Genomic DNA, 18864 nt, shown 5'->3' on the forward strand with positions numbered 1-18864 from the left:
ATGTGTGGTGGGGCATCAATTTTAGTGAGGCACCGATGTGCTCGGGGCACCATAAAAAGGTGCTTGACTTTCTAAGCAAGCACAAGTGACAGGCAGAGGGACCTCGAGGCAACTGCCGGTTGTTAAAAGTGCTGATTTTTTCATGTGTTACAGTGCAAAACAGTGAAAACGGAACATTATTTAAATTAACAAAAAAAATGCACCACGGACACCGTATCACTAAGAAAGCCAGTAACTTTACTGATTTGTCTGCAAAATACAAATTATACCTTATTTCCAGCAGGAGAATCTTTTGAAATTTTCCCATTTTTGTTCACTACAGACAGCTGAATTAAGTCCCTTGAGATACACAGATGTGGTTTAACTTAGTTATAACATCTTGTCATCTAGTGGCGACAAAGTCCAGCTTATGCCGCTGTGAGCCTCTACTTTAATATTTGTTGCAAATGCTTGTATGCTCCCATTTACAAGCTATTTTGTTATCACCATTGTTTTATGGAAGCAAATCCCCATGAAAGAGAAGAAAAAAAAGAAAAAAAGGATACAACAAACCATCTGAAGCAATCCAAGTGTAATGCCTGCGGTAACCCAGGTCTGATATTAGTTACTCCACAAAAGACTCTGGTACTGCATTTTTTATTTTTTTTTTTTAATGAGTTACTTAACTGACCTTTTTTGAGTCAAACTGAGGTACGGATCAGTCTGAGGTATGAGCAGGGAAGGTAGAAATGCAACACCTGATTATGAAAATAATCAAACAGATACTTTTGATGCAGAAGGTCTGTGGCTCAAAGCTTGGATTGCTCCACATCTTTGGTTAAAATATATTAACAAAAGCCTTTTATTACATCTACAGTCTGAAGCATTCTAACAGACACCAATGTTCCATCAGTCCTTCAAGAGACCTGTAGTGGCAGGAAATTAATGCCATATAACTGACGACATCACAGCAGATGGCACAAACAGGAACAGATGAAGTATGCCATGTTTAGGCAACAGCCTTTATTGAGGTTTCAAGTGGCTTTTAAAAAATTACAAAGCATTTACCTTCAAGGCAAAGGAAGAAGGAAAACAAAACAGCTCTGTTAGGACTATAGATAAAAGAGGGTATATAGGATAACACATACAATACAAAAGGGTTGACATCCTTGAAAACAGTCTATGAGTTCTTTTATTCTTACGCTAGCTTTACCTGAAAAAGATCTGAGGACAACAGATATTTTTATATTATTCATTAAAAACTGCTAAATTCCTCTTCTGGGAAAAATATAAGCCATTTTGTTATAAAACACAACTTTTGAAAAACACTGAAATGACAAAAGCTTCACTGCGAATGGCTCAATGCATACAATATACAGGTTGTGCAGATAGGGTATATCATATAATTGTCACCAGCAATTAAACACTAACTGACAACACCTTTTAATAGAGGTTAGCTTAGCTATAACAATACTTGCAGATGTCTAGAATGCCACTTCAGGTGTTTGAACTTACAATTAAGAATGTTGCCTAAAACATTATATAGCATGGGTTAAGGTAAAGTAAATGTTAATACTCTTTCAGGGCTCTGCCCCAAACTCCTTAAATACAAAGGAATCACACAATAAACCCAAATTAGCTTTGCAAATACAATAAATGGTAAGGTACAGATAAAGGAACAAGAAAGGTAGACAGTTATAGTTTACAGAAAGTGACTTCACAATCAAAGTTGTGCTTCTTATCATTAGATCAGTTTGCAAATATGCATTATCCCCCACAATTTTGCCAGTATAAGTTAGTTGCCCTCTGTAGCAGGAACAAGAGGGATGACTGGCATTTATTTTCACGTGATTCTGTTCTACTTGTGTTTATACAAAAATCACTGTCAGAGTTAATATAAATTGCCCAGGCAATACTTTTCACGCTACTTTCTGCTTAGTTACTTGCAGTAATATATTACACTGCATCTTCGTTAAATACGATATCTTTCCTTTTTCATGCGTTGCTGAGGCAAATCGCAAGGTAAACTATTAATATGGCTATTCTTCATATATCAATAGACCAAATCCCCTTCCCCACTGACAAGTTTCTACTACAATACTGATAAAGTTGTATTTTTTCTTGAAATGACAAGGTACATTTGTGATATATTTGCATATTTTTGACACACCAAAGTTTAAAATTCTCAGAAGAGAATACGAGTATAGGTTCATCTGAAGGTGAAGAAAGTGGTTTCAAAAACAGTTTTTTTGTGTTTTAAAATTAATTATGGGCCCCATTTTACCTTTTTTTTTGTTTTGTTTTGATTTTTTTGGTTTTTTTTTGGTTTTTTTGTTTTTTTTTTTTTCAAACATGCGTATCTTTTTCTTTACCCTGCAGATTGCTACACAAGATAAGATGGATGCATTAGTAGCACAGTATTCTGCTTAAAGAGTTTCCAGATTATGCACTAGCCCCTGCACGGCTGAGAGTGCCTGTAAGGCAGGCTTCTATAAAGTCATGATAAGCGAAAAGCGTATGTCCTAATGCACACTGTAGTCTGTTCATCATTCTCTACTACAGAGAGGTACACTCTATCATTGAGCAGTGCACAGCAACTGCATGTACAGGTGGGAAATAGAGTGTGGATTTCCCTTAACAAAATATTCTGTGTTGATATTTAGCTGTCGCAGCTATACCCTTTATCATAGTGTCAATGTATGTAGGTGAGAGTTGGAAGGACTCTTGGAAAAAGGAAAAACATCACAGTTTTACTATGGCACTAACATTTTGCTTAAACACTTTTTCCCTTCAACAGAAAGGTTAAACTGAAACATTTGAATATACCATTTTCTTCTAATAAACTAGAGGGACAAAGAGGGACTTAAAGAAATGATACATTCCCTCTGGTCAAGCTATTGTAGTCAAAGGAACAATATGAGGCAGGAGAAAATGTGGATGCCATGTGCTGAAGCAAATCTCGCTAGGGTGCAAATATACAGGGAGCGTTGTTCAACAACGTGCCCACTGTGAGATGACGTGACCACAGAGGTCCACGCGAACCAGGGACCCGACGGCCAGTATCGGCTGTGTAAGATCAATCGACTTTTGAATGGTCCTTTAGCTGACGATGTCTCTAAGAGTTTTAAATATGTGAGAGAGGGGAGTAATCTTTATAATAGGCATGTTCATGCCGATCCCTCCCTTTAACTCTCCCTACTGCTTCTGCAAATATTCACCTGCACTCACGTAACTGACAGCCGTTAGAGCTGTACATCCAATTCTGACAGGCAGAATACCAGCTTCATTAATGAGAAAGGGCCAAGTTATGCCACTTTGTCATTTAACCCATAGAAAACTACAAGATACGCAGGACGTTAAGTAATAGAAGGGCCCTTAACTTGTTACAATGCACAAAACAGCATGAAAGAACTAATCAGTATATACAATGGATCGCAGTTCACCCAACTGATTGTAAAATGCTGTATTAAAATGATTACGTTGTTACACCATGGGTAAATTCTAACTTTTTACAGATCAGTCTTTCAACAGCTGACTTCGATCTGTAAAATGTATACCCAGCAAAAGAAAACTGAAAGAAAATAGTTAAATGTGCAACTGCACAAATATAATTCCCCACTATTAAGATAACAAAAACTTTTGCTATTACCATAATTATTATATATATTAGAAAGCTATACACAAGCATGTTAATTTCACAGATTTTTTTAAAAGATTCTTAATATTTTATATAATTAGAAATACACATTTCAAAAACAAAACTTCTGCAAAGAGAAAACAGTTATCTTGGTTAGCAAAGCATGGAGTTCTTCATGGCTTAGGGTAGTGCTTTCTATACAAAAAGTCCTTTTTGTTTGTTTCTTCAGGACTGTTTAAAAGATTAGCGAAGCTATCAAGGAAAAAAAGAACACATTTTGGCTTAAGGAAACTACAAAAGCCACAAATGCTTTGCAAACTCTGTCTTACTTTTTAATATGAAAATAAGCAAAATGTAATGTACATATTTTTATATTTTTTTTATTTAATAAGTGATGCAGACCCAGAATTTTTAAAATTAAATATGTTAGCCCTCGAACTCAACATTTTTACAAGTATGGTCCTCTTTAAATGTTTTGATCCTTTTTAACTGAGTGCCATACTCTAATGATATGCCTGCATGTTTGTGAGCGTTTTTGGTATGTTAGGTGACCCAGTCTCTTTCTAGCATCAATTCATGGCCACCCAACTGCTGGGTCTGTCAAAACATCTGTACATTTTCTATATGTTGCATAACAGCTGCTTTCTCTCTCAGTAAAGATCTGCCATTTCTGGCAAATGTTTTCCTTTTGTCTATTTACATGTAAATAACGTTGAACCTGCAACATGACACTATCTATTGTAACATACATTTTGCAAGGGAGCACAACAGTGAAAAGAAGTTAGCCTTAAAATCTATTTTGTACAAGTGTTCTGTTGTACAACTCAAGTGCTAAGCTTATCTCAGCATTTCTGTTTATCCTTATACTGTATCACTGAGGCAATTTAAAAGTACTTTTACAAAACAGAGTACCTGACTTTTTTTTTTTTCCACACACGGCACATATAATGCATATCGACCCCCCCTCCCCCATTAAGGTATAGCACACACACACTGCAAGAAAAAAAACTAATAGGTAATAATGTTATCATGTCGCCCATCCTTCAGAGAGCCGCATGCGCTTGACAGAGGGACTTTCCCTTTCGTCCGGCGAAGGTCTGGTGAGTCCAATGGGGGAGTGGAATTCGTTCCGGTGATCTTCTCGGTCACTTCCATCGTAGGAACTGCTACAGCTGCTCAAACTGTCAACAGGAGATCTCCCCGCCTCATGGCGCGTGTGCTGTGGGTATCTCGAGGGTGTGGTGGTACGGTCTCTAGGAGGAGAAACAGGTTCTGACTTGATGTTGAGGCTTTGAGTAGAAGGCAGGGAGAGATTTGTACTCTGAGATAAATGAGTGCTAGTGCAAGCTCTGTAGGAGGAAAGGAAACCCAGTTACAGACGGAGGAGGCATGGAGCCCCCAGATATGCACAAACACTCACACAAAACACCAGTGTAAAGGCTCGCGCAGGACCAGCGCATGCAGAGAGCACGAGGACTGTCTTCTGGGCAGAATTCACAAATTCAAAGAGATGAAAGCATCACAACAAACGTGGGCGGCTTGAGCGGGACATGCCCTCGGTTTGAAAGGAGGTCTCGCTTTCAACCTCTCTCTCTCCTTTTTTTGACTCAAGTGTCACAACAAATTTTGGAAGGCGAGCCTTTGCACTGTTGGAAGCACCTGCAGGTTTCTTTATAATTAATGCTTGTGTGTGTGTATGCACCGGCTGAGACAGGGGAGGCATGGACTTTCTGCTGGGATTAATCCAATTAGTTTGAATGCACCCAACTATTTTTATTGCTGTTCATTTTGACATGTGACTTCAGATGCAAAACAGAAACAAAAATTTGGGCCAGGTACATTTTATACATTTCAGAATAGAGTTGAAATTACCGGTCCTAGGATTGACATTAATAAAATACCACAGGCAGGCAAGGATTTAGATATGATTTTATGGTTTAAATCTAAGAATGCTTTTGAATAAACTACCAAAGAGAAGCTGAAGAGTAGTGGAAGATGTCAGAGGATTGTACTGTGTGCCTGCAGGAGAGCCCAGCTCAAAGGATGCTCCTAGCATCACGAGAAACTGCCACGCTAAAACTTTTTCAAAGGCAAGCTTTATAACTATTCTAAATTTATTTTCTGTGAATTTATGTGGGTAGGTAGTGGCAGAGGAAAGCTGAAACAGGCAGGGAGGAGAGTGAATACTGAGAATGCGCTTTATCTCTATGGGAGAAATGAGATCACTTGCATCTGCAGGATGTTTTGTACAAAAGCACCACCTCCTGGTAAAACCTGACTTTTCTCTTCGTTATTGAAATACAGTTCTCAACATGCAGTTCCCATTACCTTCCACTTCAGGGACCATTTGCTAAGCTGAAGTTAGTGAAACACAGTTTCAAGGTTTCTACTCGTGAGTATTTATACAGGGGGAAACTGAAGGCAGTAGGGGCAACAGACCACTTGGCCTCATGAGATTTTAAACCCAAAGGGATGTGCAGGCATTTTTACTGCAAGCAGAAGAAATATTGGGATTTGGAAGTAATTTTTAAGCGTGTAGAAGAAATAATTAAGTTTAGACGTGGTCTTTTCATTTATTGAAAAATTCCACTTTTCCTCATATCTCATCAACTGGGAGTTGAGCTTTACTTAAGCAACATTTACTACAACTTTGATGAAAGACAAAATGTTGTTTTCTTTTCTTCTGACAGATTTAAAATGGAACTATATGGCTTCAATATCGAATGATATCAGCTGCTTTTATCAGGAATTATTGCAGTCTTTAATAATGTATGAATCTTGTTAGAAAAGAGAGGAAACAGGATGTTCTACCTCCAATTGCTTTTATCTACCCTTCATTCCTATACAGATAAATGTGCCAAATGTGCAGCGATCCCTTTCATAAGTCACAGAGTTTGTGAGTAAAAGCCCTCACAGTAGCAAATGTAGGCATTTTTTTTTGGCAAAGAGGACATATTCTTTGCTTTTGTAACTATTACATTAACACATATAAGAAACTGTAAATATCAGACTTTGTCATTCCAATTTAGTGAAACATTCCACTCTTTTCCTTAGAACTTGTTGAAAAGAATCCAACAAGAATAAAAAATACATTCCTGGGTGGTTTTTTTTTGCTTTTCATTTCCAGTGACTTTATTTTTCAATTGCTTAGGAGATGCCAGGACTTCACCTGGGAAAACAGGCTGCCAGTTTAGCATGTATGATAAGATTACATACAATTTTAGATGCCAAGCTTGTAGCTAAACCTGAAAGTCCCATAATAAAGCATGGCAGAGCCTGGGGATTTGATTTAGAAGTGTTTGATATGAGCAGATGACATTCCACTTTGCAAAGCTGGGGACAGCTAAAAAACCCATGCTAGTTAAAAACAACCATATTCAGTCAAATTTGTTCACATGGAACATACTTGCATTCTATTGTGTGACAGCCCACAAAGGAAGAAATCTAGAGGGAGAAGCTGCATTTTCAATTAAATAAGAGCTAGTATTGCTATACTGCAATGTTGCTTTTTTAATAGTGTTTTAGAAGTGAGTATGAGAATACATCTCTATAGACTTTTCTTTAGATTCCTTGTGATTCATCAGCAGGGTTATGTAAATACCTGGCATACAAATTTGTGGCAGTTTTAAAAATGCTACAGGTTGAACACTTTTTTGTAAATTGAAAAAAGGTTGAGAAGTCATTTTCGCAGGTCAGGACTAAATTTTTGAGGTTTAAAACAATATAAATAAATTAAAGCAATTATTTTGAGTCATTGTCCTGGTTTTGGCTGGGATAGAGTTAATTTTCTTCCTAGTAGCTGGTACAGTGCTGTGTTTTGGATTTGGGATGAGAATAATGTTGATAACACACCAATGTTTTAGTTGTTGCTGAGCAGTGCTTACACTAGTCAAGGACTTTTCAGCTTCCCATGCCCTGCCAGCGAGAAGCTGGGAGGGGGCACAGCCAGGACAGCTGACCCAAACTGGCCAAAGGGATATTCCATACCATGGGACGTCATGCCCAGTATATAAACTGGGGGGAGTTGGCCGGGCAGGGTGGTGACCGCTGCTCAGGGACTGGCTGGGCATCGGTTGGCGGGTGGTGAGCAATTCCATTGTGCATCACTTGTTTTGTATATTCTATTATTATTATTATTATTATTATTATTATTATTATTATTATTATTATTATTTTCCCTTCCTTTTCTGTCCTATTAAACTGCCTTTATCTCAACCCACGAATTTTACTTTTTTTCCTCGATTCTCTCCCCCATCCCACTGGCGGGGGGGGAGGGCAGTAAGCAAATGGCTGTGTGGTGTTTAGCTCCCTGCCGGGTTAAACCACAACAGTCATCACTCAAATTTTTCTTTTTAAATATAGCCTTTTTCTGCTAAAACTGTTTCTCAATTTTAATATCTGGGTTTTGGTGACTATAATTTACATTATCTCATTAAAATTTTCTGAAACATTTTTAGGAGACTCTCATGTAAGCTAAAATGGCCAATTACAAGGGAAACCTACTGTTACACATAGATGTGAATGGTGAAATAGTACATACTTAGGTGCAGTCTTTAGACCCGTACTCTAAACAGAGGATTGAGCTCTATTTAGAATAGAAGCTGTATTATAAAAAAATGAGAATTCTGTCTGCTACAAAATGATTTCTTTTCGTGCATGCGTATGTGAGTGTAGAAACAGCTGTTTGTATCTATAGGTATCAATGTATATTTTACACTGTTGCTTCAGATAATTATGTAATTTTGGTCCAGCCATGCCCTATTTTCATCATTTGAAACCTACACTAAGTTCACTGGAAAACAAACAGGTTTTGAATATGGAAAATCCACAGAGAAAATAAAGGAAACGACTTCAAAGGATTGTCTGTCATTTTAAGCACTCAATAAGTGCCATGCAGTCCACTCATGTTGACATAATCACCTTTTTCCATATATTATATGAAAACTTTTCATTTTATGGGGACAATGAAGAAAATTAATGTTTTAATTTTACACAGCAGTTCCTATTGAGACCAGTATAGCGAAAACGTGATGTTTATTTAGAATACAACAGCCACATGGGAGAAATGCTGGTTCCTATCTGGGTTCAACACTGAACAACTACACAGCCCTGCTGCGTAAGAGGTGGGAAGCAAGTCAGGATGCAACGAGCTTGCAAGCGGGTTTAGTCCTTGCTGATGCCAGTGAGATCAGTTCTGTGTGTGTCTCCACCTATTCGAACCTCCAACGGGTATGGAAGCTCAGCATGCACAGAGAGAAGTGCAGGTCTGAGTAGGTGGTGAGTGAGGACATGAACATGCACCAGACAGGTTTTTACAGAGGGAGAAAGCGGTCTACTGAAGGAAGAAAGAGCCTCACATACCTTTTCTTTTATGCCCACACTTGCTTCTCTAAACTTGTTTACTTCCTCACTTCATATAATTTTTCCCCATAAATATATATAAGGAACCATTGAAAATTCACTGCAAAATTTAGTTGTGTAACTTCAGTTATGTGCTAGTCTGTAACTAGGAGAATAGAGGATATTTTTGACTTGCTAGCAATGCAACCTTCCTCCCTCCCCTCTGTTTTTCTTTTAGGTAAAAGCAAAGTTGTTTTTTCCTATTTTTTGATCAATGTAAAAGCAGAGTAAGAATTTCTGTGTCAAGATATTTTGATTAGCTCTCACACGTTAAGGTCTACACTTTAAAAAGAAATTTCTAAATGAAACTGAATCACTGGAACATCTTATTTACAATGGTGGCATAAGAAAAAAGGCTCAAACCTAAATATATAAGCCTTTTATTCAAAACAAAGAAGCTGGCAGAACTGATACAAATTCACAAAACATGATGTCACTGCATCTAAATTCTTCAGTAAAAATGGTTCAATGAAGAATATTTGCCTGTATCTAGCTATGGCTATTACCTAATCAAAATTAATCGTTGCTAATAAGCTTGCTATGTAAGAGTCGCAGAACAAGTCAACAGTATGCATGAATTTGGACAATTTTTTGTTCAGGTAGGTAGAAGTTTGGAGAAACTTCTTTTACGTAAAAAATTATCTATACTGAAGATTCTTCAGAAGAAATACTGTTTCTATGTTTGCAATTACATTTTAGGAAAGCCAAAATTTCACCTGTGGTTGATACTTAAGGAAGAAAAGATTCTCTCTTAGACTGGGAAATATGGATGAAAGAGAACATTTTCCATATAATGGACTTGTGCCTAAAAAATTTAGATCATTTATTTCAAAGTTTGGAATGGACTTCCCTTCTGGTTAGCAGCAATTAACTTCTGGTAGACTCTTTGGTCCATGTTAAATACGCAGTAACCCTCTCTGTAAGAGACATTGCAGCAATATTCAGACAAAATCCCAAAGTTTTGGGAGCGATTGATTTTCAATAGAATTTGTGTGTATTTTTTCGAGACGTAGACCTAGTTAAAAGACTGTAAAAGTACTATTTTGCTTTTTAACCTAAAAAGTTGAAAAGTCTGACTTGTTTTAATGTCCCAGTCATATCAAAATAGGCTCTACATTGTTCTCTCATTCACTAGGCTCAGCGAAAGGCCAAAAGCGGCGCAGACAGGGAAAGTGAACTACTCCCACGTCCTCAGGTATTTGCCCTCAAGCCCACTGGCACTAGTACGGTTGCTAATTGCAAAGTCAACATGAAGAGCTAAGAGTTAGGCTGTAGAGATCTTCTCCAGTTATCTTAAAGATGGTTCTGGCAGCGCTGCTGAAATTGTTGGGGACTTATCCGGAGCAAGCTAATACGTCTAACCATATCCTATTCTATTACTAACAATATTCTTCTGCCACGCATTGAGGAAGCAGAGTTGGTTTTCACCTTTAGGCTTCGGTGAAAAACAAAACCTGCTGGAGAACTAGTATGTCTCTTCCAGTAACTCTGTTTTCTCACAGGTCTTTACAGCCTATTGTTACCAACAAACATCTCACAGTTGCCAAATCTTTCCAGTATGTGACCTCACTCAGCATAGGGATTTGGGTTGTCAAACCCTTTCTAGATGTATCTTCTCAAATACCTGGGGATGACTATAATTTTGTGTTATTTTTTTAATCTTCCTGCAAATTCTAGCTCAGGTTGACATGGACTGAATGTGTTCTGTATAATTTCAAGTTTTTCAAATAATCCAAAAGTTAGCACAGGTGCTTTTGCATGTAGAACTCAGTGACTGAAATAAAATACAGAAATGCTTATGATTTTCTGCAGAGATAGAATACTTTTCCAGAACTGTCAGTGAAGCAGCTTTCATAGCTGAATTCATTTACAAATCACTGAAAGAATAATAATAAAAGTAGCAACTCAGAATGTACTTCACCAGCCACAGCCATTACACTTCGACATTCTGTGATATGAATTAGAAACAGATGACGATGTGTGACATATCTGAAAAGGCATGTAGTTAGTTTAGGATTTAATTTATACTTTTTTGGTTAACCAAATAGCCTTATTACATTCTTTGGTACACCACTGAAAACAATCAGCTTATTGTAAGGCTATACATTGATATCTAACATATGAGTTTTCAATTTATTTGAGACTTTATGTCTTTAGTTGTACAGTTAGCCTGAATGTTGCCCCAGAAACAGTGCAAACTCAAAAAGAAAACAGAAGAAGCGTAAGACAAAGGTATTAAGGCTATTTTTTCTAGCACAGCAACTACTTCAGTTGTATGTTTTTATGTAGTTAGTATCTATATATGCTCATTTATATAGAAATGAGGTTTAAAAATTTTTGTTTTCTCTGAAACACTTGTATAGCTGTCCTTTAAAAACCCAAACCGTCTGTACATGGTAAAGAAATTACAGTAAGTTACAAAAAGTGGTCAGATAAATCAGAAGGAGTATTTTGAAGTTTAAGCCACATTTATGGTATTAAATAGTTTCACATTATGGCAACCATCTTGAAAAAAAATTAGTGCATATGTGCAACACCTCTTTCTGGAAAAAAAAAAAAAGGAGTTTACTTTTCAAATGCACGTGAATTAAATTTCTCCTCATAAATACACTCCAGCTGTTTTCAGCTTCTATTTTTATAATGAAAACTTTTAAAATTCAAACATGTCTAGCCATACCTCAGGCTACATGTGGCGTGCTGGTGAATGCCTACGGTCTTACTCAATAGAAACTGCGGATACCAGGATTTTTGAAAATTATATTCAAGTTCACTTCAATGAGCCAATAGGTTGTTTTTTCAAGAATGCATTAGGTGACTTCCCTGTGTGAATTTTCACACTTCTAAAAATCCTGAAATGATTTAGCAGTGTGCTTCACCAATCTTGAATAAATGTCTTGAAATTAGCCACTAGAGGGCATGAATACCTATCCTCCTCAACATAGGCAAATCAAATGAGTTTTGTGGGCTTACAGTTCTTAGGCCTAATTATGTTATTTGCTTGTAGAAAACATTTCCAAAGAAACAAAACTTGAATGTCAGAGCTGAGCAGAAGGGAGTATGTGATTATTATATAAGGTTAAGGCTTAATCTCAGGTCAAATCATTATGGTCACTCTTACTTGATTAAAAATATTTAGAAAATTTTCAAGTTTACTGTAATGTTTGTGCTACAGTAACTGGAAATAAAAAGCATAAATAGCAAAATACAGCAACAGCACAATATAAGTGTTTAGTTTGCTCTTTAGTAGTGAAATAAAATGCTATTTAAAGAAATAAAGAGTAAAACATGAACAGTAGTCTTTACTACACTACTGAGAAAATGTCATGGACACAGAATATTTCATTGTAGCTACCTAGCAAACTTTTCATGAAATACGTAGTTCCAGTTTTGGGAAATGGAGCTCTTACACATAGTAAATATGTGCTGATACGTTGTCTTGATATATTTAAGATTTGGGATTACTGGGGAGACTGAAGTCGCTGTAGAACAATAAAATAAAGAAAACACTGCTTACCCCAATTGACTGAGGGCAGATGGTGGCATGTTATGTAGGTGTTGCTGTTGCCAGCCAGTCACAGAACCAAGATGAAGAGCACTGGCTGTATTAAACCCAGAGAGAGATGATATATCTGCACTACTCAGAGAATATTCTAGATTTGAAAACAGAAAAGACAATAATTAAAAGAGAATTAAAGAGGAAGCAATTAAACAATAACTAGCATTGTAATTTTCATGTCACCTTATAAACCTTTTAATTACACCAATCACATTAAGTTGCAGCAGAAAAAGTAGACCTTCCTCTTTCCTCAACTCATTAACTTGGGAGCAAATAATGCACTAATAATTAATCTGTAATTTAGCAGGGCTTTTCTGGATCTGGAAGATCCAAAGCATTCTTAGCCTTTATATCCACCATAACTACAGATGCATTCTCACAGAGTCAAAGACTTGAAAAACATAACAATACTTTGGTTACAGTCTTTCTTGCAGAACCCAGCAGGCAGCCTGTGTCTGAACAACACACGTCTTCTCCGAGAGCGTTGGATCTGTACACCAGCATGCTCTATACAGCAGCAATGTGCAACGGCAACTGGAAAGGATCTCCTGAGCCTTCGTTCCTAGTCTCTCCCAGGTAACTATGTGATAGCCCACTCTGTTCTGAAGCCAGTGAAGCTACTTGCTCCCACCACCCTTATGGCTTTAGGAAGGTGCACTCAACTACATGAAATTACCTGTGGTATTAAGAGGATTAGGAAATGTCTTTTAAGTTACATTTTTTATTAAAGCCAATGAAAGAAAGCTATCAAAGCAGTTTTCCATTCGAACAACATAGCTAACTTTTAAATAGGTATGTCTCAAGTTAGTGACAGATACAGAATAGGTAAATGTAGTGCAAAAGCATATCAGCTATGAATTTTTCAGTTTCTCCCGTCGAACATGAGCTAATTCATTAGAACTGAGATAGACATTTGTCAGCATCTTGCTCCCTCCCCCACCCTTTACGTCTTGCACCCATACTTACCAGTACCATATGTTGTTGAGATGGCTGATGGGTATCCTCCCATCCCTTGCCCTGGTAGAGTAGGAGTTGCTACGGAAACCACTGGAGTAGCCAATGACTGAGCAGACTGGGAGTTATTTATCCTCTGATTCTTTTAAAGTAAGTAAAATAAACATATTATTGACTAGCTTTAAGTCAGTTGAGTGTATTAGCTTTCTGGGTATGTTTTGTGCATGAGAAATACAGGCTGATACAAATTTCTAGAAAACTAATCATTTAACATGTGGCTTTTATGAACTCTGCCAACCCTATCATTTACAAGCCTTCAAGAGACCAGTTGTCACCATAGTAACCCATTACATCAGTATCTCCTAGGTAACTGAACTAGTAACAAGTAAGATTGCTTTTATTGTGGGTAGAATAACAGATCGTGTGAAAAACTAATGAAATATGTAAACTCTATTCCCATTGTTTTCCTTTTCATGCAAATGAAAAGGAAAAAAAAAAAAAAGGGTGAAAGAAAAAACCCCAAACCCAGCCCTACTGGATTTCATGCTTTGAAAGTGAGGGGCACCCCGAGATTGCTGAACACTGAACTCTTACCAGCAGATGGTGCTCTGACTACTTCGTTTTTGTGCAATACAACAAACTTCAAGAGCATTAGGTAGCACAGCAGTTACACGTTTATCTTTAACTCCGGGGCACTAGATGTTGCCCTGTAAAAATTGCACTAGAGAACTCTAATCCTGTGAGTGGCAGGATAAAATGACCAGAGAGCCACCAAAAAAATGCCATAAGGCTGCGCCATCTTCAACAGTACAAGTTTACGGGCTCTCAAAGCACCAGCAACAAGAAAGCTTTATTCTAGCATGCATAATTTGAATATGTGCAACAACTGCACCTGGCCTTCCATATTGCTATATTTCAAAACTTACAATGACCTTTTTGTTTACAAAACAGTTAAGGTAAAGTTTTCCATTTTATTTCAACCAACACTTCACCTACACAAGTATCAATCATACAAAAGAACTGATTTTCTTTTCCTCGTTATTAAGATGAACATCACTACCACTTACCAGAAGCAGATCAACATCCTCAGACTGAGTGCATAGGAAAGGAGCATTAAAAATTAGTGAATATAAATATTTACCAGGATGCAGATTTCTAGCCTATGGAATAGCTTCCTCTGATAGGGTCAGCAAATTAAACACTTTCTGAGCATAATTTGGAAAAATAACACTTCATAGATCTCTTCTTTGTCCTTCTAATGGGATGTTTGTCTCAATTGCGAGGACAATCTATCCAGTTTTCAGCACAACACTTTCTCTAAGAATTCATTATTTCTTCCACAACCCCAGTGGCTGCAGACTGTGTTGCTATACCTGGTTTCAGGAGACCTGACCATTCACAGAATCCCTTGGAAAGTATCAGTTTTAAGGTCCTTGGAATAAATCATTTGATGCAGACAGCTTGTCACTGCCTTGGTCGACTTTGAGCATTGCCCTGTAGGAGACTATTTGTTACTTATCCTCTCAGAAGGCAGCATCACATTTATGGGGGCTTTTAGTTTGATGTTCTAAGTTAATTTATTATGCGTCAAGCTGAAGCAGCCAACTTGGAAGTTGTTTTAATAGTGTCTGTTACATAATGGAAAAATGTGTTTAGAGTGTCACTTAAATTTACCATCAAGATCCTTTTTAAATTAAGCTCACTTTTAATGTTAAATCACTCATGAAAGATTTACTTGCAACCACTAACCGACTTCCATAAGGGAACTACAAGATACGCACATGACACCTTCACAATTCAACCTTCTAGCATAATAGCCTGCCTAAATTTTGTTAATCCTGGCAAGAGATACAGTAGTTTCATGCTCCTTTTTATCCTGCTCTATCTATTTACTACCTCTTATGATTACAGAATTTGGCCTTCGGAGCTCAGAGTGATAGAGTTCAAATTAATTTATTTGTAGTTAATCTGCCATCTGCTGAGAGTCTGTGTGGCTAAATATTTAAGAAAAACATAGTAGGTTAGGAATTCAGCCTTTATAACAAATCCAGGAAAGGCTCTTCCAGCTACTAGGAAAGAGAGTGCAGAAGTTTAGACTGTGCAGGACACAGCTCCTATTTTGCAACTCAACAGAAAAAAGGGAGGAAGTAAATATGACTTCATAAAAGCAATCGAACAGGCTTTGCCTACATCCCCAGCTCGATGTCAAACCTTAAGGTTAGACAGAAAGACCAAACAAGCAAGAATATGGAATGTTATTCTGCTGATTTTAGTTGCTTGAGCAGGCCTTGAAATTCCTAAATATCTCTTATCTGAAGGAGACAAAAAAAAGCTTTGAAAATGCATTACCACTGATGGCATTGTATTCTTGCTGCCAGGTGGAATAAGCACACGGAGATCTGGTTTACGGTTGTTCATTCCCAAATTCATTGGAGGTGGAGACTTTGCTTGCATATTCTTGTTCAAGTTGCCAGGTGAGACCAGCAGACCTGGTGAGTTGCGGGGGTTGCCATATCCATTTCCTGTTTAGGTAAAAAAAAAAGGAAAAAAGAAAAGAAAAAAAGAGAGAGAATGATTATAAACTACAATGTATTTCTTAAGACTGAACACTAAAAATGTCAAATAAAAAAAAATCAAGCTAAATACCTGTGTCCTGTAATGTATCTTTATAGGAAAATACAACACATGCCATATTTGGGACAACTGGTCTTAAAATGCGTTCTCTCATGGCAGCCAACATCTCAGTGATGTGCTGAAATTAACTTGATTATACGACTCTGTTTACAGCACTATGGTATATAGCACAATATACTGTGCAGCCAAAGCAGCCAAGATCTAATGTTTGCCTTACAAGAGAATCAGAAAAGTCAGACAATCTTATGGCTTAAAAAATGTCAAAGCTATGCTGTGTTTTCTTGACAACTACAGAGGATTCTGCCTTGCCTGACTCAGCCCTTTCCAGGTCATGATTTTGTTTTGTTTTTAAACAAAGGATGAGTATTGCAAGGCTATAATTTCCAGAAAAGGCAGGGGGAGGACTAGGAAGATTCTTAAATGTTTTTGGCTCTCTTTCACCACACTTTTTGGACCTGATTCTGTCAACACTAAAGTCAATGGGAACAAGAGCATAACCTTATTTGGAAAATACCACCGTATCTTTCATCTTCATCTCTCTGCTGCTTTCTGCAGGCCCCAGGAACAATTCTGACAGGCAAATGCTTCATTTGCCTTTTTCAGAAAAGGGTTTCCTTCTCTCACCATGTAGTACTGACAACTGTATATCCGTAAGGTTACTGACCTACCATTCCACTAAAAATGAGACCTTCCTATTTCATCCGCCTAATTTCACCTCTTACCCACACAAAGTCTGGGGAAAGAGGTGACTTTTTAGTGTAGCCTTGAAATTCTGTCTGCACAGGCTCAAGAGAGATACAGAAATTGCCCAGTCATAGAGCGGGAATAGCATGAAAACCAGTACAGAAAGATAAAACTTCCATGGATAAATACCAAGAAAACAAGTGCTAGGGGAGACTTTCTGTTCTGTGCTCATCTTTCATTCACAGCTCGCAAGCTGCAACACACAACCTAGAAATAGTGTGGGAAGATGAGCTCGTGAGTGTGGCAGAACCCTGTGAGTTAGAAGCCCTGGACCTTTAAGTTGCCCTTGTAGACCCAAAGTCAGTGAAGAACTGAGTATCTCACTTTTTTCACACATGAAATGGGGTTTACAGCCCTAAAGGACATGAAGGGATAATGGAACTAAATTTGATAAGTCTATGAGGTGGGCACAAAAATGACAGTACATGAGAGTGAATCTGTCTTCTAGTTAGGATAATGAAGTGAGTCCAAGTATGACTAACATTATATCATGTTTTTAATCCACAAGCACATCAGCTAATTGTATTTATCAGATCAGCAAATCCATGGAAAAAAAAGATCTCTCAAAGGCTATTAAATACAAAACCACCACTTCAAGCTCTGGAAGACCCTGAACTGCGAACACTAGGCTTAGGACACAGGAAAAGTATCACAAAGTGCTTGACTTCCATATTTGAGAGGTACCTTTAGTCATAGGTCTGGCCTGGCTTGTTTATTCTCATGCTTTTTATTCTCATGATCTCCCAAGCCTTTGCAAAAAGGAATTAAGATGAAAACTTAGAAGCACTCAGATCACTTCAGAGATTTGGTATTAAAATACTTTTCATAGTTAATCTTGTTGTTTATTTCCTCAATAATATCTTACAGTTAGTGAGATAAAATGTGTTAATGAAAAAAAGTGTATTTTACACTTATCAAGCTAAAATAGCAGAACACTGTCAAGAATTTTCCATTTTGTGTCAGCAGGCTTTTTTTTTACAGGAACAATTGCTCTCAACATGCATTTGCTACATATTATGCTCTAATTAATGCTATGTGTTACTAGAGATGGTGAAATTTGAAGGGGCATTTTGCATATACAACAATATTTTCTTATAGAAATTAGAGTGCCTTTTAAAAGTTGATCTTTTACAAACAATACAGAAAAACTAATGACGTGGTGAAGTGATCAACAGAAGAAACTGAAACAAAAGTAGAGTTTCTCTGGTGCTGGTTTCATACAGGAGCTATTTTACCAACAGGAAGTAAAACTGCCTTGTGAAATCTGTTGTATGACAACCATTTGTTCAGAGACTGAAAATGAAGCTGTGTATTTTTTTTAGTTCTATGATATACAAATGAAAATATTTAATGCAACAGCATGCACTGTAATCTATACGTTTGTTTCTATAGTTGTGATTTTCAGAGAATAGAAACCCTTACAAGAAAGAACTCCCGTTTTCTACGTAAGCTTTATTTAATATAATTTACTGTTAAAAATTAAGAGAAAGAATGCATCTGTATAAAACTTTACTCTTCAGAAACTTTCGTCTGACCTTTATATTATTTACCTACTGATGTAAAATATTTTGAACAGTGATGACATTTCTTACAATTATATTTTTAGAACATAAAATTATTTTTAAGAACTACTGCAATCTTCTCTTTACCAGTAGATTTCTGCTGTTCATGGCATATTATGCCAGCTAGCATTTTGGAGCCATATAATAACCATTCCTCTTTCCAGGCACCAAACTGTTTCTTTTGGTATAATGTGGATTCAGGAATGTAAGACTGTGGACCTTAAACCAATGATACAGAAACCCGTCATTTGAAAATCAATGATGAATGCATGCATGCGGTTTACAGTTAAGAAGAGTCTGCATTTAAACCAGCTCTTTAAACCGTATCCTCTTTACTCAGAAAGCTGTGGCCTGCTCTGAGGCAGCTGTCCCACCTTCAGATAAATCCACCGAAGAGA

General features: G+C 37.2%; 1 protein-coding gene across 10 annotated transcripts in view; it reads right to left on the reverse strand.

Annotated features, from left to right (window-relative positions):
• Nucleotides 1-216: 216 nt before the first annotated feature.
• Nucleotides 217-18864, reverse strand: part of MEF2C (myocyte enhancer factor 2C) — a 140710-nt gene continuing 122062 nt past the window's right edge. For 3 of the 10 annotated variants that reach the window (XM_076363274.1, XM_076363277.1, XM_076363276.1), the window contains 5 exons: nt 15876-16048; nt 14594-14617; nt 13539-13668; nt 12531-12666; nt 217-4965 (listed from right to left, as the gene is read on the reverse strand). In XM_076363274.1, coding sequence (XP_076219389.1) covers nt 4644-4965; nt 12531-12666; nt 13539-13668; nt 14594-14617; nt 15876-16048 — 785 coding nt within the window. In that variant the 3' untranslated portion in view covers nt 217-4643. The remainder of the gene's footprint in view (nt 4966-12530; nt 12667-13538; nt 13669-14593; nt 14618-15875; nt 16049-18864) is intronic. The other 7 variants (XM_076363281.1, XM_076363275.1, XM_076363278.1 and 4 more) reach the window with 3 other exon arrangements.

Source organism: Aptenodytes patagonicus, chromosome Z (assembly GCF_965638725.1).
Source record: "Aptenodytes patagonicus chromosome Z, bAptPat1.pri.cur, whole genome shotgun sequence".
NCBI classification, from domain to species: domain Eukaryota; kingdom Metazoa; phylum Chordata; class Aves; order Sphenisciformes; family Spheniscidae; genus Aptenodytes; species Aptenodytes patagonicus.